This window comes from Ipomoea triloba, chromosome 7, assembly GCF_003576645.1.
Source record: "Ipomoea triloba cultivar NCNSP0323 chromosome 7, ASM357664v1".
NCBI classification, from domain to species: Eukaryota; Viridiplantae; Streptophyta; class Magnoliopsida; order Solanales; family Convolvulaceae; genus Ipomoea; species Ipomoea triloba.
In genome coordinates, this window is record NC_044922.1 from 17,257,550 (window position 1) to 17,281,995 (window position 24,446).

The 24,446-nt window shown below is 31.8% G+C and overlaps 1 protein-coding gene across 1 annotated transcript; it reads left to right on the forward strand.

The window, feature by feature from the left end:
* The first annotated feature begins 10,515 nt into the window (after nucleotides 1-10,515).
* Nucleotides 10,516-14,822, forward strand: LOC116025616 (probable 2-carboxy-D-arabinitol-1-phosphatase). The gene is made up of 9 exons (XM_031266916.1): nucleotides 10,516-10,927; nucleotides 12,341-12,446; nucleotides 12,535-12,751; nucleotides 12,840-12,958; nucleotides 13,307-13,405; nucleotides 13,516-13,569; nucleotides 13,652-13,750; nucleotides 13,841-13,948; nucleotides 14,337-14,822. Exons 1-9 carry the CDS (start codon nucleotides 10,575-10,577, stop codon nucleotides 14,709-14,711), a joined length of 1,530 nt encoding a protein of 509 aa, XP_031122776.1. The 5' UTR covers nucleotides 10,516-10,574; the 3' UTR covers nucleotides 14,712-14,822.
* Nucleotides 14,823-24,446: the final 9,624 nt, after the last annotated feature.

The window sequence follows — 24,446 nt, forward strand, 5'->3', positions numbered from 1 at the left end:
AACATACCCCCCCCCCCCCCCCCCCCCACTCCCACCTACCCGGACTGATCTCAGCTCACCGGCCGGTCTCCCAAGCAAGTGGATCTTAGAAGTTTGCAGGACCACTTCTATGAATATTGAAGAGGCCATTTCACATCACATTGAGAATCATTTGAGGGCCTGAGTATATGTAGGACCCAAATTAATAACTACTAAAGCAATTATTTTACTCCATGCAGGTCCGACCTATCATTTTATAGATCCAAGCTAAGATAACATAAAAATATGAATATATAGAACATATATATAGTTCAAAAGACTTTAATTTATTGGTTAATTAAACAGAGCTAAATGATTTTTTGAAGTTGTGAGTTTGAATTTTAGTCAATATTTAAACAATATTTTAAAATTTTATTAAAAAAAAAAAAAAAAAAACTCTCTTGACTAGTATTCGACTAAGTGATCCTTCAAGAATTAAGCCCCTGACCGGCTGACCGCATGGTCAATTCAGTTGGTATTTAGACAATAGATTATAGGTAATGAAGCAAGGTCAAGCCTTGAGAGTCGCAAGGTGAGAGTTACACTCAATATGGTGGACTTCTTGTAGACACCAAACCTTGGTCCTCCCACTTAAGAGGCCGTTGATGAGTCACTCTAATTCGCCCATCAACCATCTTGGTTGGCCGGACTGCGGGGGGGGCCTTAGGGAGGGTTTAGGTAATAATAACTCTCCTTATAAAAAAGTGTGGACACATCCACCCCATACATCTTGATAAATCAAAGGTTAGAATCTTATCATTACTAAACTTTTAAATTTGCAATAATTATATATAAAATGAATTCGGCTTTTATAATTTTTCAATAATTATAAAATTAACCTTGAAATTTTTTTTTTTTTACTAAAACCCTCCATCATTGATGAATTCTGATAGACGGCTGAGATTATTAGTTCTTATTTTTTATAGGAGGACCCTATTCTTTAAAAGGGGTTAAGTGGAAGCAATATTAAATAACAAATTTAATATCATGGTTCAAATATTTGTTTATGTAAATAAAATAAAAATTAAAACTTCATTCAAAAATTCAAACTAGGGCCCCCCGTTCATGTTTTGTATTTCATGTGTGTCATTTTGCATGGTCTGATCTAACGCTTATACCAAATTAAATGATATATTCCGCCTCAACTTAAATCTTATTTAAGTTGATTGTTGAGTTACACATTTATTGGTTTTATATTATATGTTTAACAACCAGTTGGTTATATATTATATGCTTAACAACAAGTCATTGTTGTTTCAAAGTTTTGATGGGGTTATATATTGTGGGCAAGAATATGGGTCATTGTTTAATGTAATTGTGTGTATTTCTTAGATTAGTATCATCATTTCGTAAGAACGAAGATTCTGTTAAACTTGTCTCAAAATTTAATATTTTAAATCTATTTAATTGTTAGGTCATTTAATTTTCTATTTATTCAATGAAGAATCTTGCACATAAAATGAGAAATTTCTTCGTGCCCAGGGCCTCAATACCTTGACCTGATTGGATAGTAAAATAGTAAATCATGACGACGCAACCATTAGGTGGAAGACCAATGCCTGATGCCTTTGAGGTCAACCCATGAGCTCTACATTATGCGAGGTAGCTAGAAGGTTGTTGTAGTGTGTTAGGACATTCTATGGACTCGTTGTAGTGTGTTAGGACTTCTAAGGACTCGGAGGCAGTTACTAGCTAGGATCTATCCTATGAATCTATCAATCTAGTTTCAAGATTCAACACCAAACGTAATTCTCGCACACAAAAAGATCAACTCAAATCTAAACTCTCAATATTTGTGATAAGAATCGAACCCATTTTATACTAAAAGTAAGTCTTAAGTGAGATTTCTGATCTACTAAACCTATGCCCCGAAGCTTCAACAAATTCTTTTTGAGTGGGAATCGGGAGTGACGACCTACGTTCTCCTCCACTGTCCAATCAGGGTTTCTTATAACTTTAGCCAACAACCATTTTATTTTTTGGGTGTTGCTAACAACCATTATTTCTTAATATATAAACAAGAAAACTTTTTATAATTATATACTCCTAAAGATTAAGTGAGCTAATTATAAAACTTAATAATTTAGTAATTCGTCATATACATCTTATAATTAATACTAGTGTTTTTCATGTGCGATGCACACAAATAAATGTCCAATATCAGTAATATATATTAAAATCTTAGATTTATTTATATTTTAGATATTTATATTATATTATAATAATAATAATAATGCAAACTATTTTTATAAATTTGATATTTATATTTTAGAAAATATACGATGGATGCATGTAGATGGCAAAAGAGTCTACGACTGTTTAAACTATGTTCATTTATGAACCGTGCTCTAAAATTTATTCATTTATGTTCGTTTATCTTAATAAACGAACACTCACCAAACTCGAACACGAGTAATTTACCGAAATCTTTATTCACTAATATCCCTATATATATAATTAAAAAAGTGGAGAACTAAGGCTTGTCATGTGCTACAATATTATTTATATAAGCCTGAAGTCACATGCATGTGAACATGACTTTGTACTTTGACATAAATTAATCTTGGCATGTTTCACATGATTTATGAAAGTTGTTTTTACAGAAAAAGATATTAATTTTTTAATAAAAAGTATTATACACAATCATGTTGTTTTTACAGAAAAAGATATTAATTTTTTAATAAAAAGTATTATACACAATCATGTTGTTTATTATATTTTTAATAAAAGTATTACACGTCTAATATAAGACGGTGTCGCATAAGATTAAGTATTTTTTCTATACCACAAATTTTATAAACAAGTCATGAAAAAAAAAAAAAAAAAAAGACTAAGTTCGTGTTAATTTAGTATGACCTCAAGACTTGTACATGTCATATTAGGCTCTTTTTTTTTTCTTTTTTTCTTTTTGAGAAATTTGTTTTAATATTTTATCTACAGTGTTGGACATATCAATTAAGCACATTACTACGAAGAGTCAAATGAGTAATATTTAATAATTCAAAAAAAAACTGATTATTTTTTAAAATTAATTAGTTTGAAAATACGTAGACAATATTTTGAAAAATATTTAAAAGTATGAATAAATTTATTTTATTTTTGAACATGAATAGTAATTGGTCGGTACAATTTGGATCATGTGGGTAAGAAAATAATTGAGAGATACCTGCATACCCTCATAATGGCTAGTTGGATTTAAAGGTAGTTGGATTTAAATTTCACTTTTATCCTAACATTATCATATTTAATTCCATAATTTTGCTAGTATTGTCATATGTTACATTTTTTGTTAAATTTAGGGTTAATACCCATTTTGGTCCCTTGACTATAGTGTAATACTTGATTTTGTCCCATAGGATTAAACGTACCCAATTTAGTCGTCCTCTAACTTGTAAAATTATGTTCAATTTGGTCCTCCGTTAAAATTTCCATCCATCAGCCGTTATAAATGGGGGCAAAACCGTCATTTTCAATAGTCGAGGGACCAAAATGGGTACTTAATAGTCGAGAGACCAAAATGGGTACTTATTATTGTTATTGTTATTATTATTGTTATTGTTATTGTTGTTATTATTATTATTATTATTATTATTATTATTATTATTATTATTATTATTATTATATTTAATATTGGGACAATATCCCTTAGTTTAGTTTTGTATATCAACACTAGGGGTGTGTAATATATTAATCGAACCATTTAAACCGAAGTTTTTTAAACTTTAACCGTTAATCGAGCCGAATTGAAATTGTTTTCGATTAATCGGTCGGTTAACAGATTGACCGAACTTTTTAAAGCTAAAGTTCTAAATCCTAAAAATAATATCTATTATAATAAATCTAATTAAAAAATTAAAATAATACATATAATAATAAATCCATAAGAAAATATATATAGAAAAAAAATATCATAAAAACATTACAAATTTATAGAGATTTTACATATTATATATATATATATATACACATATATATATATATATGTATATATATATGTATATATATATATGTATATGTATATATATATGTATATATATATATGTATATGTATATATATATGTATATGTATATGTATATATATAGATGTATATGTATATTACATATATATGTATATCTATATATATGTATATGTATATATATATATATGTATATCTACATATATACATATATGTACATATATATGTATATCTACATATATATATATATATATGTATATATATGTATGTATATATATGTGTGTGTGTGTATATATATATATATATATATATATATATATATATATATATATATGTATGTATGTATATACCAATGATCTTGTTGTCTAGTGGTACCTGGTTGCACCCCATGTGAAGGGGGTGGGTTCGAAATTGTCAGTTAACCGTTGTTTAACTGAACTTTTTTGGTTGGGTTAATGGCTAAATGTTTGTTTTTTTTTAAATTTTGGTTAACGGTTAATTGGGTTTTAATTTGGGTTCGGTTAACGGTTCAAGGTTTTCTAAAAATTCAATTAATGATTAATTGAGTTCGTAAGTGTCGGTTAACCGTTTTTAACTGAACTTTTACAGTTCGGTTAATCGTTAAAGGTTTTTTTTTAAAATTTCGATTAACGATTAATTGGGTTCGAATTTGGCTTCGGTTAATGGTTCAAGGTTTTCTAAAAATTCAATTAATGATTAATTGGGTTCGAAAGTGTCGGTTAACCATTTTTAATTGAACTTTTTCAGTTCGGTTAATCGTTAAAGGTTTTTTAAAATTTCGATTAACGGTTAATTGGATTCGAAATTGTCGGTCAACCGAACGATTAACCCAAATTTTAAACATATATATAACTAAATAAATAAATATATAATCTAATATATAAAATCTCTATAAATTTGTAATGTTTTTATGATATTATTTTTGTATATTTTCTTATGGATTTATTACTATATGTATTATTTTAATTGAATTTATTATTATAGGTATTATTTTTAGGATTTAGAACTTTAGCTTTAAAAAGTTCGGTTAATCTATTAATCAACCGATTAATCCAAAAAAAAATTCAATTCGGTTCGGTTAACGGTTAAAGTTTTTTAAACTTTGGTTAAAACGGTTCGGTTAATAGATTACACACCCCTAGCGTTGATATATAAAACTAAACTAAGAGACATTGTCCCAATATTAAATATAATAATAATAATAATAATAATAATAATAATAATAATAATAATAATAATAAATACTCATTTTGGTCCCTCGACTATTAAGTACCCATTTTGGTCTCTCGACTATTGAAAATGACGGTTTTGTCTCCATTTATAACGGCTGATGGATAGAAATTGTAATGGAGGACCAAATTGAGTATATTTTACAAGTTAGAGGACTAAATTGGGTACTTTTAATTTTATGGGACAAAATCAAGTATTACGCTATAGTCGAGGGACCACAATGGGTATTATTTATGTTAACTTTAGACATGGTTGTAGTAAGCGCTAGGCCCTAGTCGGGCGATAAACTAGCGCCTAGGCGGCGATCTATAAAAACAAACAAATAGTGCATGTGTGTGTGGGTTATATGTATGTATGTATGTATGTATATCTCTTACTTCTCTTATTTATATAAATAAATAAATAAATTTAAATATATATAAATATAATAAAAATTTAACAAAGCCGACTTGCCCGAGTTAACTCGGCTAACTCTGCTGAGTTGGACAAATTAACTCAATCGAATTCGGCCGAGTTAGGCACTAGGCGGCCGCCTAGGAAATAATTTGCCTCGGCCTACAGGCGCCTAGCACTTAGGCGGCTGATTTTTGCAATAGTGCTTTAGAGTAATTCCATAGTTTCACAATTTTAATTATCTCTTCTTATTGAAAAATTTTCATAAGCGACGGCATATATAATAAATTCTCCATAACGATTTAATAGACTTTTCATAAGAAAATTATATTTTTTGCCATGGTATATAATTTATTATGTTACTTATGAACTTTATTGTTAGCAGAAATAAAAAGCAAAGATTGTGAAATTATCATATATATATACACACACATATTAATTGAATACAAATTATGATAGAGAAGGTAAATTGAGTTTTCCTAGTTTCGAAACCCAATGCAGACCAAATTCTACTATATTGTGCATAAAAAGTCTAATCCCAACGTCAGACCAAATAAATGAAGAATATTTTTTTAAAAAAAAATTTATTGGTTATTACGAATCGGTTGACCTCACGCCGTATTTATAAAAGGAATTATATATTATTATGTCTTATAGTGAAAGATTTTATTTACACCATACCTTACAATTATATAGTTAAAAAAAATTGAAAATATTTCCAACACCAAGAATTTGGATGAATGAACATAGACCATTATTTGGTTTCAATAAAAAAACATAGACCATTATGTCTGCTACTTCACTGATTACCATCTAGAAGCGAAAGCAACGTGCCTAAATTTATTTTATTTATGTTAAACAATGAACATTATATTTTTTTATTGCAGCAGTTGGAAACATTCGCACATGCACGCACCTTTGACAAAATTCATGCAGTTATTGTCTTGTCGTTTCATATATATAACAAATATATATATGTCGTCATTTATTTTCTTAAATTATATTCTATTAACATGGCCACCAAAAAAATTAGATGATGGGTACGATCATAGGTCTCGATGTAGATAGAGAAGTCATGGACGGTGACAATATAATAGCTCTCATTTTAATCCTGGCCATTGCTTAATATTTTAACCCTTTAAGATTAAAAATTAATTGAGCGAAGGAATACACATATTTTGCGAGTAAAATAAAGTTGTTGATATCGTAATTAATATGACAATGACCTAACATAGCAACTAGAGCGAAAGAGAGGAACCCCCAATTAGTTTTATGGGCATTACATGACGAAAGAGCGGTGATACCGGCCTCGAGAGAATAGTAATTGAAAGGTGAAGTTAACTGTGCAGTTGATAGGGGCAGATTTATTATTGAACTTTATTATAAGTGTGTGATATTTTATTATTGACATTTCTGAAGTTATTTGAACTTCGGCCTCACTCAAATAATTTTCTAGATCCGTCCCTTGCGGCTGATAAATTACGCCATCCGTTTGATTCAAAAAAAATTGACGAGTACATACATCAGATTAAGCATTTGTTCGATGGGTAAAATAATTTATATTTTGTAAAACAAAAAGTATATCGAGTTTTTGGTAGATTTTGTTTTTAATTACTAAATACAGAAAAAGAATTAAAAAAAAATTAAATCTGAAGTTGTCATTGTATTCATAAAATTTGCATTTTTACTTTCCTTTATCCATATTTTTTGCATTTGATCAAGGTTCATTGTCGTGCGTTTTATTATGTTTCCGATGCTGACTAAATAATTAGCCCATCCAAGATCTGCGGGCAATATGCCAATATATATATATAATTCCAAATTATTCTTACAGCTAAGTATCAGACTACAAGTCCAATTTGTATCTACAAGTCCAAACAAAAAATTGTAACAATCAAAACCACATTCTTATCTCATTAATATTATTTTATCATAATAATTACCATAATTACTAATAATCTATTATAACCAATTATAATTAATATTATTCTATCATTAATATTATTCTATAATAATAATTAATATTAATAATATTTATTATTATTATTATTATTACTATATTACTAAAATACCCCTACATTTGGGTGAGAAAATTCTAGAGGAGGATAATGCTTTTATATATATGATAGAAGTATAGATTATTCTCCTTTTAAGAAAGATGGCTGCAGCAAGCTATAAAAGTTGGTGATGGTAGACGCAGCCCCAAGCCCCATCCATTTCACCGATCTGAATACTTTCTTGACTTTTTTTTTTTTAAAGGTTAGAATATTATAGCATTTCTATAATTATTTTGAGACATTTTAAATGTTGATTTGAATTGGGTCAAAATATATTTAAATTCTCTTATTTGAAAAGATAAATTTTATATATTTCTACACTCAAAATAGATAGATACTGAATAAATAAGAAATTAATTTTCAAAATATATACAGGAAGTTAAAAAAATAATCTTATTTTGAAGAAGTCATTGTCCCACGTTAAAATTTTGTGAATTATGAACCAATATTAATATGAGTTTACCATTTAAAATTTATAAAATATATTGTTAGAATGCTTTGATTTTATTATTATTTTTTTTATAGAATGCTTTGATTAAAGGTGCATTTTGTGTGAAACTCGTCTTGTGACCCTAGTTGACAGGTAAATTAACCTAGGTTGTTAGCTATTAGAAAATTCAGCATTTCCTCAATTTTTTAATAGAAAATTTCACCTAAGACCCCTTAGGTTTCTACAAAACATGGATCCAATCTAATTTGAAAAGTTTCACCTAAGCCCTTAGAGCATCCACATCAGTGGATAATGCTCAGTTTTTGGAACAGTAGAAAAAAAGGATGGGATCTAAACTGATGTGGGGTGAAGTTTTTTTTTTATTTATAAAATAAACTCCTGTAAGTGAAGGTCCAAACCCTGACATGTGAAATTTATAAGCTTTGCATCAGTCACGCGTGAGAGAGACAAATCACGCCTAGCTGGCGCGTGCAGTGCGCGAATGCTTCATCTCTGCAGTCTGCTGCCTTACTTTTGCGTCAGGTTGTAGTGCTCTTTTATTATTATTTTTTTAATTTTGTTTTGTTTTGTTTTTTCTTTTCATCCCCTCCCATTTTCTTTTTCCTAATCACACTTACAAAAACTCCTCAAAAATTGCGAAAAAACTCCAATGATAAGGATGCTCTTTACACAGTATACAAAATACTACAAAAATGCCTATTTTTAGTGTTGACATGGTTATAGATTCAAAAAGGTTAAGGGTAAATTTTCCTTTTAATCATAAAATTCTCAATAAACATTGACTTAATGTATCCTAAAACAATAAAAATAAATATTATTCTTTGATCAGAAGAATCCTTCTTGGCCTTAAAATGCCAAAGTAGCCTTGATGCACAATCTATGCTACCTCGACCTAAGGTATATCAGTATATGCATCTCATGTCATCCACAGTCCCTACAACTCACCGCTTTTGCAAGAAAATATGTTACTCTATTTGTCATCGATGTACAACAAATTTAAAACAAATTTAATTTACTACGTGCATGTTAATTATTACATAAAATTTTATTTTACCAAGAAGTTTTGTATTAGACCCAAAACCTTAAAATTATTTATTTTTATAATTAAGTTATAAGTTCAAGACATCAATTGTCAAACATTATTTAAGGGTATATAATCATTTCCAAATGTTTATTTACCTACACATTTTTTAACAAACAACAACAATTATATCAAAAATTTATTTTCTTTACTTAAATTGTTAGTGTTTACTTTCATGGGGTTTTTGGATCTGTGTTAAATTTGATGATATTTTTTTATTTATAAATTAATTACTAAGTAGACATTTTCTCATGCTTAGAAAATTATATATAATTAATGGATATTTAATTTGACTTGGTCTAAGATTTTAGGCCCAAGAAGTTTGGAGCCCAAATCAAGGTTATGTTAATCCTGGGTCGGGCTAGGAGGGTTGCCTCGAGAAGAGGGATTAGGTTGGCACGTGGTTTTTTTTTTTTTTTTTTTTTTAAATACTACTGACTCTGTTATAATGTAGTATTTGTTTATAACTACTTTCTGAACCTACTGAAGCATAAAGAGTTGGCATTACCTCCACTGACCCTCGAACTTACCCCTTTCATATGGGGCTGTAACCGGGTGCCACTAGACCATAAGTTCATTACGAGTGGCGACTTTATGCTTGGGGAGTGTCCGGATAGCGTGGGGCTACTAAAAGAGCGGTTGAATGTTATAATGTGTATAAATAAATCGATAATTGTCTTGTGTGACACTATAGTTGGATTTCAAACCCGTGACATCGACTCTAATACCAATTGTTGGATTTCAACGCTGCACTATGCTTATGTGACTGTTGTAAGTCAAGCACGCTTAACCATAAAATTCTTTGGCTATCTGGTTGTTCCTATCTTACATTTTTACTTAAAACTAATTGATGATAAGCATGTGGACATTAAACATTTAACCACATCCCTCTATGACAAATCATTGCGTCACGTCTCGAATCGAGCAGGGGCTAAACTCAGCCAAGGCCAACAATATCAATTTGAATTAAAAATAAATTATTACTTATGATAATTACTCTAGAACCTCTGGGGTATGAAATTTGGAAGCTTAGAATTAGTCTGACGTATCACGTAAGTTGAGGTACCTAATGTATCAAAAAAATTGATATTGAAATATATAGTTTTGGGGCATAATGGTAAAAACAATAGTATTGTGGGTAGAAGTGCAATTATCTGACTGCTGGAAAATATCGCATGTTTATCACATTTGCTTGCACAAAATGGCTACGTGTCGCTCTTACAGCCATCGTTTCTGTTTGTCGGGTTGATCCGATTCCGATTGAACCAACGGTAACCACACAAAACACCTTTCCCACTGTTTTTTAGCGCCAAAAAAAAAACCAGAAAACTATCTGAAACCCTAAATTCCTCAAGAGAAAAAGAAGCATGCTTTCCTTCGCGGCGACCAGTCAAACCCATTTCTTCTTCCTGCAGAAACCCTCAAAAGTTCGCAATCCGAGCCGGCCGTCGACCGCCGTGCGATCGTCTTCCAGCGTCACGGAAGAGCGGGGCAAGACGACGCCGTTTCCGGGCGAAGAAGCGTTGGGTGCTAAACAAATTCCGGATTTGAAGGCGGCGAAGAGAGTGGTGTTGGTGAGGCACGGGCAGAGCACGTGGAATGCGGAGGGTCGGATTCAGGGAAGCTCCGATTTCGCTGTTCTGACCCAGAAAGGGGAGGCTCAGGCCGAGACTTCTCGCCAGATGCTTATTGATGACTCCTTCGATGTCTGCTTTTCAAGGTCCTTTTTCTTTCTTCCTTTTATTAATCTTGAAATTATAATTCTATGATTCATACTGTATTGCTTTGGTTAATGAATAATGATAGTTTCTGTAATATGAAGAAGTCGTTAATAAATAGACTCCCAAAATGATCACTGTCGTTTGCTTACACTGGAAAAAAGTTGAAACTTTTAAAACTACAACTTATGTTCCTAGCCTCCTAGGTGGTAGGATGTGGGCAAGGATAGGATCGAGTCCAGGTAGTTGGGAGTTACAACTAATGTGATGCGCTCCTTGTGAGTACCAGACACTATTCCCACTAATTGATCACCGTGATTTATCACTCCACTATCTTATCAGACCGGGGTGTGGGCTCTGGGGACGAGGGAATTTTACCTAGACAAGTAAAGATTATTTCTTGTCTAGATTGAGCCTAGTCGCTGTAGTGTGAGAGATACACCCAATATGATGGGCTTCTTGTGGGCACCAGACTAGTCTTCCCACCTAATGGGCCGCTGAGTATCGTGATTTACCCCTCCAATATTCTATTAGACCGGGGTGTGGAGGTCCTGGGGGCGAGGAAATTTTGTCTTATGTGGGCAAGTAAAGGTTAATTCAGAAGTAGTAAAAGCAATGAACTTGTTTTGAACTCTCCGAGAGACTAAAGCATTGGTGTTATAGGGGAGAACAAGTGAGGTAGTGTTAGAATGCTAACTTACACGTTAATAAATAGACTCCCAAAATGAACACTGTCGTTTTCTTACATGTTACATTGGAAAAAAATTGAAACTTTTAAAACTACTGCTAGCTGGTAGATTGTGGGCAAGGATAGGATCGAGTCTGGGTAGTTGGGAGTTACACCCAATGTGATGGGTTCCTCATGGGTACTAGGCACTGATATTCCCACTAATAGGCCGCTGATTCACCATAATTATCATTTCACTATCCTATCAAACCGGGATGTGGGCTTGAGGGTGAGGGAATTTCGCCTTGTGTGGGCAAGTAATGGTTATTTCCTGAGAAGAAGAAAAAGAAATGAACTTTTGAACTCTCTGAGAGACTAAAACATTGGTGTTGTAGTGGAGAACAAGTGAGGTAGTATTAGAATGCTAACTTTAAAGGATTTGGTGCTTGCTGGTGCTGTATTGCAGCCTGAAATAGGAGTATCTTTGTGGAAACTGTAGGATCAATGTAGAGATGGTGACCACTAGTATCGTCTTGGTTCGGGCAGGCTAACGTGTGTTGGTTGTTATGGTACCATATAGAAAAATAGCGGTTTATTTACGTGAACCTAAACTGGACAGAGTCATGTGTGGATTGAGTATATATATGATGCAAAGCATTTTCCTTCAGTAAATCTGAAACAAATGAGCCTCTTGTTATTCTTTTTTATGTTTCCACAATGTTTGACAGATGTGGGCTGCATGTTCCAGCCCACTGCAGCGTTCAAAGAGAACGGCTGAGATAATATGGGATGCCCGCAAGGAGGAGATCCTTACTGAATTTGACCTCAGGGAAATCGACCTTTATTCATTCCAAGTTAGTTTTGTGTCCTTTTTACTTAATGCATTCAATCCGTCATCAAGACTCGTGCTCTAGCATGGCATTAACCATGTGACTGCTTTAGGGTCTCCTTAAGAACGAGGGAAAAGCAAAATACGGTGCAGCTTATCGTCAGTGGCAAATTGATGCCCCGAATTTTAATATTGATGGTCACTATCCAGTGAGAGAGCTATGGGCACGCGCTAAAAGCTGCTGGGAGAAAATTTTGTTGCACGAAAGCAAGTCCATTCTCGTGGTCGCTCACAATGCTGTTAATCAGGCTCTTGTTGCCACAGCTATAGGTATTTTTTCGATTGTTTCTCATAACTATATGTAAAACCAGGTTCGTTTTAATAATTTAATTTCATTCTCTTGCTTGACATTCACCAGGATTAGGCACCGAGTACTTCAGGATTCTACTTCAGAGCAACTGTGGGGTTAGTGTACTGGATTTCACCCCACAACCCGAGGGAGGAACCCCAAATATATGTCTTAATCGTCTAAATCAGGTACCTGGTCTATTTATATTTAGAGACTAACCTTGGAATTGAAAAAAGAAAACAAAAAATAAAACCATTACTAACTGGTGATTGGTAAAATATATATTGTCATTATTACTTCTTAGCTTCCATACATAATGAAACGTTTTTTGCACTTGCTGATTTGGATAACATTGGCCTCAACAAACGATTCGTGGGAGCAAACCTTTCCTTCTTTTTTTCCCCCTTTTTTCGTTTCAATTTGTTGTAAACTAGCACATATCACTTGTGAATGTCTAGCTACAGGTGTTTGTTATTTCATTCGTTGTTGGTTTGCAAGAAGTTTTTGATTCAGTACAATGAATGTGAGTTTTCCAGACCCCAGGTTCACCTGTAGCAACAGGCGGTTCGGGAGGCAGAAAAACCAGTAAGCGGATTATACTCGTTTGCCATGGAGTCTCCGAGAGCGATTTAAAGGTATGAAGGGAGCCGGGCCTAATTTTGCAGTTCTATTTACTCGTTTGTCATCGGTGTGCTCTTTTTTGTTTTTTGGGGGGTTGATGTGAAGCTGCGTTGCTAATTTGCAGAGTAGCATTCCTTACTGTGGGGATGGCCCGATGAACATGCTAGGGGTTATACAGGTTCGATGAGTTTTTTTGTTCGTTTCTTTTTCTCGATCCACGATGGTGCAATACCTAACGTTGTTTGAAAATATGCAAAAAGGCTCAAAAAACTGCAGAGCTGCTCCTCGATGTGAAAGTGAACACCATAGTCAGTGGCAATAAAATGGCATCAGTCGAAACAGCCAACTCCATCTCCCGAGTATGATACTCGTGACACCTTTTAACAATTCGGTTCACAAACTATTTGATTCTCTAAAGTCTAACCCAAACTTTGTGCTGAAAATTTTAGGTTCAAGAGGCTGCTGATTGCTTGGGCGCCGACTGTGTGCCACGCTATGTAGAAACGAAACAAATAGACGACCTCGATGTTGAAACCATTCTCAAGCAGTCCAAGAAGGTAATATATGTCTTATTCTTATGATCTGAAATGGAACTCTCTGCAAATTATGTTTCTGTTGGGCAGAGGCCGGTAAAGGCTGGACTCCCGTAAAGGGCTTAAAAGGCCAAGTCCAGCATCCAGAAAATGTGATGGTGGTCTATAAGGGGATAAAATTGCGCTTTTTTTTTTTTTTTTTTTTGGTAAATCCACCGGGTTTTTATGCGTTCACTACAAGAGGCACAGGAGCTGGCCCAAGGGGAATCGTCACTTATGAGAATCGGACCCGGTTCTCCCGAAATTCTTCCCCACAAAGAGAGCTCACTTGCCACTTGAGCTACCCCATCGGGTTAACAGTTTCTCTATAGTCTATACCAAACCGCGATATGATTGCCATTTTCTTATGCAGGACCCCTCGGGCTTACAGAATGTTCAGTCGGGCTGGCTGAACAGACTGGAAAACGAGACAACATCCTCCCTGTGGGATCAATCACAGGCGGCCTGGAAACTCTTGCTGCAGGAGCTCTCACACGGGGGCGAAGAAGACAGCGTTGTGGTCGCAGTCGGGCACCCGGCAGCCCACATCGCGATGATGGGGCACTGCTTAAACTTGACAAAGGAATGGATGGGATCATTTCACCTGGATGCAGGCAGCATCAGCGTCGTCGATTTCCCCGATGGAGCCTCGGGTAGGGGCGTAATTCGCTGCATAAACTACACCGCTCATCTGGGGAGATGGTCAATCCCCATCACCAGATCAACACTGGATGATGAAGAGTTCTGATTATTGTTGCCATATCCTTGATGGCATCAAAAAAAGTTAGATAAAACATGTGTTAAACACTTAAACATTAATTAATTAAATGGTACCATAATTGTTAATTAAGTTGCCTAAGTTGTGTGTGGTGATCTTTAAACCCACGATGGGGTGTCTGCAGAAGAAGGAACAGAGAATTTTTAGGTCACTATCCAATGATGGTTGATCTGCAGTTTTCTATTGGCAAGAAGATGAGGAAAAACATTTTTTTAATGAAACAACAAAAACAAAAACAGACGACTTTTGGGAATGCAACGACCCATAATAGTTAATGCATTTTAGTTATTAGCAGATTCATTAATTGTGGTGTTTGGTCTTCTATGTATTATATTAATTAATTAATTTGTAATTTGTAAATTAACAAAACCAGCTTGCACAAATGCACAATTTGTCACTTGATGAGATCTCCTTTTCAGGTTGCATTTGTTTGGCGTTTACCAAAAGGAAATTTCACTTAAATTTCCTCTCATAAAAGAATTGATTAATACGACAAAAACCCGGATTTTAAGCCAATGTATATATTGTAATATAATTCATCTACCATCACTATCTTTTAAATTTTCTAATTCATAATATTCCTAACAAATTTCTCAAAAAAAAAAAAAATCCTAACAAATTGACTCTTGTTAATTTCAAATACAGCTTTTGATACTTGGTCTCGTGAGTTTAGCCTTGTAGGAGTATAAATGAGTAGAGTCAAATTAAATTGAATTTAGGTAGGGAATTAATTCCAAGAATCACCCTTTTACTATTGATATTTACTCATTTTTAAGAGCTCGTGGTCTTAAAAAAAAATAAATAAAAAAAAATAAAAAAGAGCTCGTGGTCTGCAGCCTGCTAAGGTCAATAAGTATACTAAGGTTTGTGGCCTAAAAGTCCCGTCCAAGGCAATGGAGCCTAGTTTTTATAGTGTCGAAGAATGCGGCACATGTCGAAATCTCACCAATACAACTAAAAGCATCTACATCAATGGTTAATTCTTGGTTTTTGTCCGTCCAAATAACTTGAAGATGGTTCTTTGTTAGTGTGGAAGAGAGTTATTTTGTGATTTTTATTTCCTGCAAACATGAGTTTATAATGGGCCCCACTAATAATTAAAATGACAAGAAAGAAGTGAGAATGTGCGCGTTGGGCACACATTTGCACGCCCGCTTGCGCGTTTACTGCAGGCTGCAGCAAGCCTGCATCCTTTATTTATTTATTTTTTTAATTTTTTTTTCGTTTATTTTTTTCTTCTCTTTGTTTTCTCTTTTCCTGTTGGCGTATTAAAAACCGTGAAAGATCTTAAACGGATAAGGATGCTCTAATGTGGCATCCAAGCCGTGTGTAGCTTATTTAGTTATGTCATGTGTCAATTTCGACATGACTGAAATTGAAGTAACAGTTGAATAGACGTCCCAAATGTTGGAATCGACATGTCCAATTCCTAACTTATGTGTTAGGGCCCTAACCCCCAAAATAGTCAGATCAGATATACATTATTGTAAACCTCATCAAGCTATGTTTTCATACTCGTACACTATTCCCATTGTATATAAACACAAAGAATTCAAATGGGATTTGCTTACCTCTCTGTCTGAAAAAATACGATTCGAATCATAGGTTTTGACTTCAAAATTATTGCCACTCACAAGTCACAATAGAACAAAAGAAATATAAACATAGCTTAGGGTTTGATTCTTGCGGGTCTTCTGTTAATTGTTATTCCAACTTGAAACATGCATGACCTAAGAGATCTATATATTGCTTTACTTGCAAGAACATCTTTTCTGCTTTTCAGCCTAAAATACACTTTCTAAAAATTTAAGTCAATTCCTATTCAGCTAGTACTCTGTGAGCTGTCCTAGTGGCCATTCTGTACTGTACTCATACTGTACAATATACATTGGCTTTTAATATGATTAATGCAAGTGGATAATTTTTTTTTCCTTTTTCATATAATTATTGCAAAAATAATTAATTAAATTCTAATACCATTCTGTGATTTATTCTTTTTTTTTTTTAAATATTTTTTTGGCATATTTCTTTTTATTTTTGGATGATTCGAGAAACCTCCATCTCTATAAGAAGATGTGCATCGGATAAACTTCGCTAATGTATAATAGTCCGCAAAACACTTGGGATAAGTAAACAAGTAAACTGTACTCATATAAACCACACGATCGAGAAAAGTAACTGTATAGTGAAGACCCTAGCTTGTGCAAAAAACTCGATCAAGAGGATGCTAACAAGAATTAAACTTGTGAGATTTAAATACAAGAATATAATCATGCTCCAATCACTTGGTCATTACTTTCATAGTTTTTTTTTGTTTTTTTATTTTTTATTTTTTTATTTTTTTGTTATGACAAGGGAAACCCGCGACCACTATTCAAGGGTGTGCACCAGATAAATATCAATGTATTAGGGCAATGCGCACGAGGAAGACCTTATACAACATACTCAACCGAGATGATATTAGCAAGAATCGAACTTGTGATATATAAATATAAGAATCATGTTTAATCTAATCGGCCATTTTTTTCAAACTTTGTGACATATTTTTGTTATTGGGATTTTGCAACATCTTCTTGATATGTTAACAAGGGAAACAAGGGGAATGCATAAATGAAGCTTCTGTACTGTCTTGTTGAGTTTTCAAGTGTGTTTTATTTGATTTTGTCCTTTTTTGGGCTGGTAAAAAAGTTATTATTTAAAAAAAAATAAAATTAATTGTTGCCTCCATGTTCTTGATAGCTTTTAGTTTTAGCTGCTTTGGGGGTTGGAGAATTCCAAATGGCGGCTATTTTAAAGCCAGAAAATTAAACCATTTTCACTTTATCTCTTCTTTATATATATATATATATATATATATATATATATATATATATATATATGTTATTTTCAACATTAAAAAGAAGAAGAAAATGGTTATTACAAGATGTGAACTAATGGGGTTATTGATAATGACAATTGATCACAATTGCCAGTTTGGCTGCTGAAATTGTCTTTGGGACTGAGATTTTGTGTTCCTTTACCTAACTCACTTTATAATCAAAGGACCAATTCAAGTCCTTAATAAGGATCTGTTTATATTTAACTCGTTAAATATTAGACAATTGTTCCAAACTATTGCATTCACAAGTCAAGTCAAGAAGTATTTAGAATTTTGAAAATAAATGCAGAAAGTTATGATTTTTAAACTAATAACAGTATTTGTTGAATAATAAAAATAGTGGCATGCATGGATGACTTAAACTGCACAAGTCAAGAAACATTTTAAAGTCTTGAAAATGAATGCGTAACATTTTAAATTTTAAGTTGATACTGATATATGTAAAATGAGAAAAATAATGGCATAGATTACTTCAAAGTTTTCTATAAGTTGAAAATTCTTGTAAACTTGACATGTTTTGGCTGGTTCAAAGGAGGAAGAGAGGGAGAGAGATGAGATTTGGTCATGTTAGGTTTCATTACTTTTGGTACCAAACAAGAACAAAGACCACTTGTTGGCCATAATTGCAAGACATGTCTCAAGGTAGTGACTCCTTTTAGGGGGGCCATGCCCCTTGAGAATTGCCTCTTTCATTTGTATCCAAAAACAAGTAGCTAGCAATTAATTAAGACCCCATTCAATTATATGCTTTCTTGTGTGCTAGATTCCCCATTCCTCTATTCATGTATTCCTCCATATTGAAAAGAAATTTTGTTTTTTAATTAGTTAATTAATTAATTATGGAGGGGCCGGGATGGAGAGTTTCTCCATCTATAACTTATTAAAAAAGAAAAAATGGTAAGGACCCCTTCAAGGAGTAATTAATAGTCTTATCACGTATTGTGTACGAGTATGAAAAGAAGTTAAATGCTTTAACACTAGCAATTAGTCATTATGTCCGGAAGTATGAATTGGTTAAAAAAAATTATGATATATTCGTAAGACCTTTCAAGGAGTAATACATACTCTTGTCATGTATTGTTTACAGGAATGAAAAAAAAAAATTGAAAAGAAGAAAATGAGACATGTTTTTTTTTTAATTGAAAGGAACTCAAGTTATTAAACATGAAGTCCAAGGTTCAAGTCTTAGTCTAAACACAATAGCCAAAGACTTTGTGGTCTAGTGACACCCGGTTGCACCCCACATGGTGGGTGGGTTCTAAATACAATTTGCTCATGTTAAAACATTCATGTTAAAACATGTTTTAACATGAGCAATTAGTCGTTTTGATTAGGGATATAAACTAACAAGAAAATTGAGATGCATAATATAATTCGAGAAAATTGTATTTTTCGTCCACAAGTTATACCTGCGGTATAGACTTAATCCCTGAATTATATGCGTGATCATCTTTTACCCTAGAATTATGCATAGAATGACGATTTTAGTCCTTGAATGATCAAATCAGTCACTTTATTAAGCGACAAATTGGTGATAGAAATAATCTCGAGAGACTAAAATCGTCACTTCGTGCATAAATTAGGGGTTAAAGGTAGTCACGCATATAATTTCGAGACTAAATTTGTACCTCAGGTATAACTGAGGAATAAAAAAAATGTAATTTTGCCATATAAGTCTATGAAAAGATAAATTATTTGTGTGGAATGGTATGATTATTTTCTACTAAACTTTCTTACCTTTAGGCTTTAACATCGGCTTTTCCAATTTGCTCACTTTTCCAAACCATGTACATGCATGCATCTTTATCTGATTCCTTTGTTCTTTTTCAATTCTTGGGCATTTTATTTATGAGTTATTATATTACTTTTGTACCTCCAATTATTATTCAGTTTTCACATTTCAACCTTAATTATTAATTTTGTTACATTTTTATGAATAAGTATACTTTTGTTGCTATATTTGATCTGCAGGTCAAATCTCTAGCAATCACTTGGAGAAAAAAAAAATTAAACTTTGTCTCATTGGAGATTACTGCAAAGGTAAATTTCAGTATATAATATTGCGATTTAGATTTGAATATATGACATTTTTCTAATAACAATCCTAGATGAGAGAAAATTTACATTCTTCGACGAGTAGTTGCCAGTGATTTGGTCGGCAAGACCAAATATGGCAACAAAAGCATATTTGTGTACTAAATATGACAAAACTAATAGTTGGAGACCAAATGCGATAAATGAATAATAGTTGAGAGCACAAAAGTAACAATAACTCTTTATTTATTAATATATTTGTATTTTACACATTTTAAAAAAAACATTTTTTTTTTGGGAAAAGGAGTTTGTGAGGGGGTTAGTTAGAGAGAGAGAGAGAGATGGCTCCACAAGGTTGGAATTTAATAGGTTCATGGGGTGTTACCGTGGAATTTAATGTTGTTTCCCCTACCTGCAACTGTACAATATTTATTAATTTATGCATAGTCAATTGCCAAAACATGACATTATGATTCATGAGGTGGCTATAATAAGAAAACAAACTTGCTAGCTTGTAGAACTTATAATTTATGATTAGGCTACCTTATTGCTAATAAAATGTTCTTAGATCTCTATATACTTTTTGCATACTGCATTTGGTAGGATGGGATCTCAATCATTATATGCTAAATTGGCGTTTATCTTGCAGGATGGACACTTGATACAAGTTCATTTTTAGTGTACTACTGATTAATTTTGATATGTAATACACTAAAAATGTACATGCAATATATTGAGAATGAACCTGACATACTATAAAAATAAATGTGTATCAAAATATAATGAATATACAAAAAATGAAGTAGTAATATACTCAAAATGAACATCAAGTATACTATAAAATTATAAATAAGCCTATATCAAGGTCCACGATATAATTTGCCTTGTGAGACTAATTAAGATTCGGTCTAAATCGTGCCGGAAAAATTTGACTCTTATTCGAGGGAAAGTTTGACTCAGAGCTCTTTAACATGTTATACCATTTATAGGAGTTAAACTTCCAATTAACCTTGTAGTTACATGAGTAGTTCTTAAATCTCTATACTTTGTGATATAATAATTATTAAGAATCGGTAATTTAATTATAATTTTTTAAGAATCGGTAATTTAATATCAAAATTTTGCATTGTGTAATAACTATGTCTAATTATATTCTCTAACCCTAAACTTACTAATAATAGCCAAGACAATTCAACAAGGTCAAGTTAGATTAGATTTTTCTTGAGTTGAATATAATAATTATTGCAAGATACAAAAAAAATTATATTAAAATTCTAAAATTTAAAATTTTGAATATAATTGTTGTGCGTAATTAGATATAATTTGTATAAAATACAAATATATTAAATGTTTGAATATAATTGTTACAAGACATAAGTGATTAGAAAACAAAAATTATCAATAAGATTTATGATTATGTATAAATTTTAAGTAATTCATAATCAATAAAATTTTATTTAAGAAAGTTTGAAATAGATAAGTTAAACTATGTTATACAATTTATAATTGATATTCAATTATTAAATTTTAAATAGTTGGATACAATTAATTTTCAATTTGATTTTTAAACCAATAAGCCTATGATTGATTATATGTGGAAGGTAAGTAATTCATAATCTTCTAAAATTTATTTAGGAATTATTGAATTAAATAAGTTAAAATATGTTATACAATTTAAAATTTATAATTTTAGTCAAATACTTCATGGGTTAGATATTTAATTTATAATAATAATATAAATAAATAAAGTATACCAAATTGCATATATTTTTCCATTGGTTTTTAATCATATCTATAAGGAGTAGGAGTTGGTGGGTCAACTGTTTCTAATATCATTATCCTCTCCATTCAACCGTTAAAACCAACCCCTTAATTTCGGAAATTCTTTGAATGTATTAGAGTAACTACTTTTATACGCGAATGAGCTAATGTGCACTGTTTATATTTAAATAAGTATTTTAAAGTATACCAATGTAAATTATATAGGAAAAGTTTATATATATTTAATTGAATGTCGATTTTGTTCATATATATTATAGTTGTTACTAAAATAAATGTTTGCAATTTTGTAAACTCGATAGTCTAAATACTTAGTCTAAAATCGATAGTCCAAATAAATACTACCTTTGGTTTGAATTTCTCTAAGCCATCTTAATTCTCTTTTGGGTAGCATTATCATTGTCTTCATCTTTACTATTTGTCCTCTTATTTTTTGTTGGTAGTATGTCATTTGTAATTGGGTTACTAGTGGTAGCATAGATGACAACATCATACAATAAGATTATGGTGTAGAAAGCTGTGGATTTGTCTTGTTGTGTATATGACTGAGATCTTAATTGTACTATATATGAACTCTTGATCTTGCAAGCGCATGTTGATATTTTCAGTGGTAATTTTTCCCTACATGTTTCATGTGAAAATATTGAATAAAGTATTAATATTTATTATATTTATATAAGGTTCATGAGTACTACCTTTTGTTCTATTTTCATAACTTGTTTATTTGATAGTAACAATAACTCTACATGTAATCTAAATATTAATGCCACAACGTGTTAAATTTCATCAACAATTTTCACATCTATTTTGCACCTGTACATTTTCAAGTTCATATTTTTGGAATTAGTATGAATGAGTGTAGTACTTCATTTTGTGTGTGTGTGTGTGTGTGTATTGTGTTTTTACTTTTTTATTTTTTATTTTTTATTTTTATTGAATTGATACTAACCTTGGAGTTAAATTGTTTATCACTTTGTGCACAAACATTTTTTAAACAATGGTTACATCCTATATATTAAGTGTTTTTGCTATCAAGGTTGATGCTGATTTTGCCTTTAATATAAGCAGGTTGAGTCTAGCTAGAAGATGAAATTAATTGTAAATTTATATTAGTTCTAATATATTTAATGAATGCACAATAAGTATTTTACATACAGGATCAATGAATGCAACAATGGCTATTTTGAAATTTGTTCATTTTCTAGATTTGCCAAATTGATTGCAACATTGTTGTAGTTAATCTTTCAATGCGTTAAGCTAAGTGTGTCAAGATGTTCTATTGCCTTACATTGACATTTTTAATATTGAGTTTTAAATGTAGCTACATAAGATAATGATCTAATTAGGGAAAAGTAAATGAGATAATAGAGGTAAAGTAGGAAAATAAAAAAAAATTAAAATAATATGAACCATTTATTTCATAAAATAGTTGGACGTACATTTTTTAGTTCACGTTATAATTCTAACTTTATTGGCTCTTATATATTAGTATATAATAGATTAGACAAGATCAGTCGTATGTGTGTATGGCCAACATATCATCTTGCTAAGGTATCATAGCGCTTTGAGACGGTTACAGGGTGTTTGGTTGGAGTGAGGGAATTATGAGGGACAAGAATTACACTTTTATGGGAGAGCAAAAATGTGAGAATAAAGTGGGGGCAAAAACTAGTGTGAGACTGTCTCACGAATCTTTGTCCGTGAGATCGATTGGGTCAAAATGAAATGTAATACTTATACTAGCAAATGTAATACTAAATCATGAATAAAGTATGACAAAAACTTGTTGAGACCGTCTCACTGATCTTTATTTGTAATACGGGTCGGGTCAAGATGAAATGTAATACTTATACTAGCAAATGCAATACTAAATCATAAATAAAGTATTATATTTCATCTTGATCCGACCCGTCTCACGGATAGATTAGAGACGATCTCACACAAGTGTGACCCATAAAGTATTTGTTACTTATATAGGAAAATGAAATACTTATATGGAAAAATGTAATACTTTTAATACTTGCTATATAATGTCATAGCAAGCGTAAGATTAAAAATAAATCTTTTTTTAGGAGTGGTCGAGTGAGTGGAGTATGATTATCATACAAGGTCACATGTTCGATTTTTGACAACATCCTCTTAATCGAGCCCGTTGTACATGATTTTTCTATCATGATTTACCTCTATTCTATGATTTGTGAACTATTACACAGAACATAATTTACCTAATGCATGCTCTTAAATACTGAGTTTCTTTGGTCATCCAAACAAATGATTTTTTTTATTAAAACAATAATGCTTAGCTATACTAAAAAATGTTTATATATTTGGACAAATTAATAATGTCTAAAAGATAAGTTCGTCATCATTGTTGATAGGCACAAAAGAAATTTCGTGTGTAATGACCTATAGACATTTCAATGTCATCTAAATTTAAAAATAAAATAAAATAGAAAATTCAATTGGGTAAGAAATATCATGAATATATACACTAATAAACATGAAATCCATTTTTGCCGTCTATACGTCTCCTTTTGTTGACATTAAAAATAGAGTGTTGCAAAGAAAATCCAATGATGTGCACCCTCATCTAGATTGCTTGACCAAACTATCTTATAACAACCAAGTAATAATTTCGTTTTTGGAAAAAGAGGGACCGAGTAAATGGAAGATCATTTTTATATTAGAAGATCACGAAATTAATTTTTGTCATTACCTCTCAATCAAATCTACACAGAGACTTCTTAGTGTGATTTATTATTTTGTGTAAATGAATCAAATTGAAATATTCCTTAAACTAAATCTGAATAGTTTGACTCGCTTACACCTCTTAATTTAGCTAACTAAAGAATGAAAATAACCATTGAAAACATTATACTTTTACTTCTTAAAATGTAGTTAGATGATAAGTTTATAAATTATAATGACAGATTGAATTACATTTATCTAAGTCTATAAAGTGCCATTTTGCCTTTTTAAATATTCCAATTTCTACAAATGGAGCAGTTAAAGCT

What these genes read in the sequence shown, in the direction of transcription:
- LOC116025616 (XM_031266916.1), top strand. Translation starts at nt 10,575, where the DNA reads ATGCTTTCCTTCGCGGCGACCAGTCAAACCCATTTCTTCTTCCTGCAG. An exon ending in GTCTTAATCGTCTAAATCAG is followed by an intron (nt 12,959 to 13,306) that starts GTACCTGGTCTA and finishes TGAGTTTTCCAG; the next exon opens with ACCCCAGGTTCACCTGTAGC. An exon ending in ACATGCTAGGGGTTATACAG is followed by an intron (nt 13,570 to 13,651) that starts GTTCGATGAGTT and finishes ATATGCAAAAAG; the next exon opens with GCTCAAAAAACTGCAGAGCT.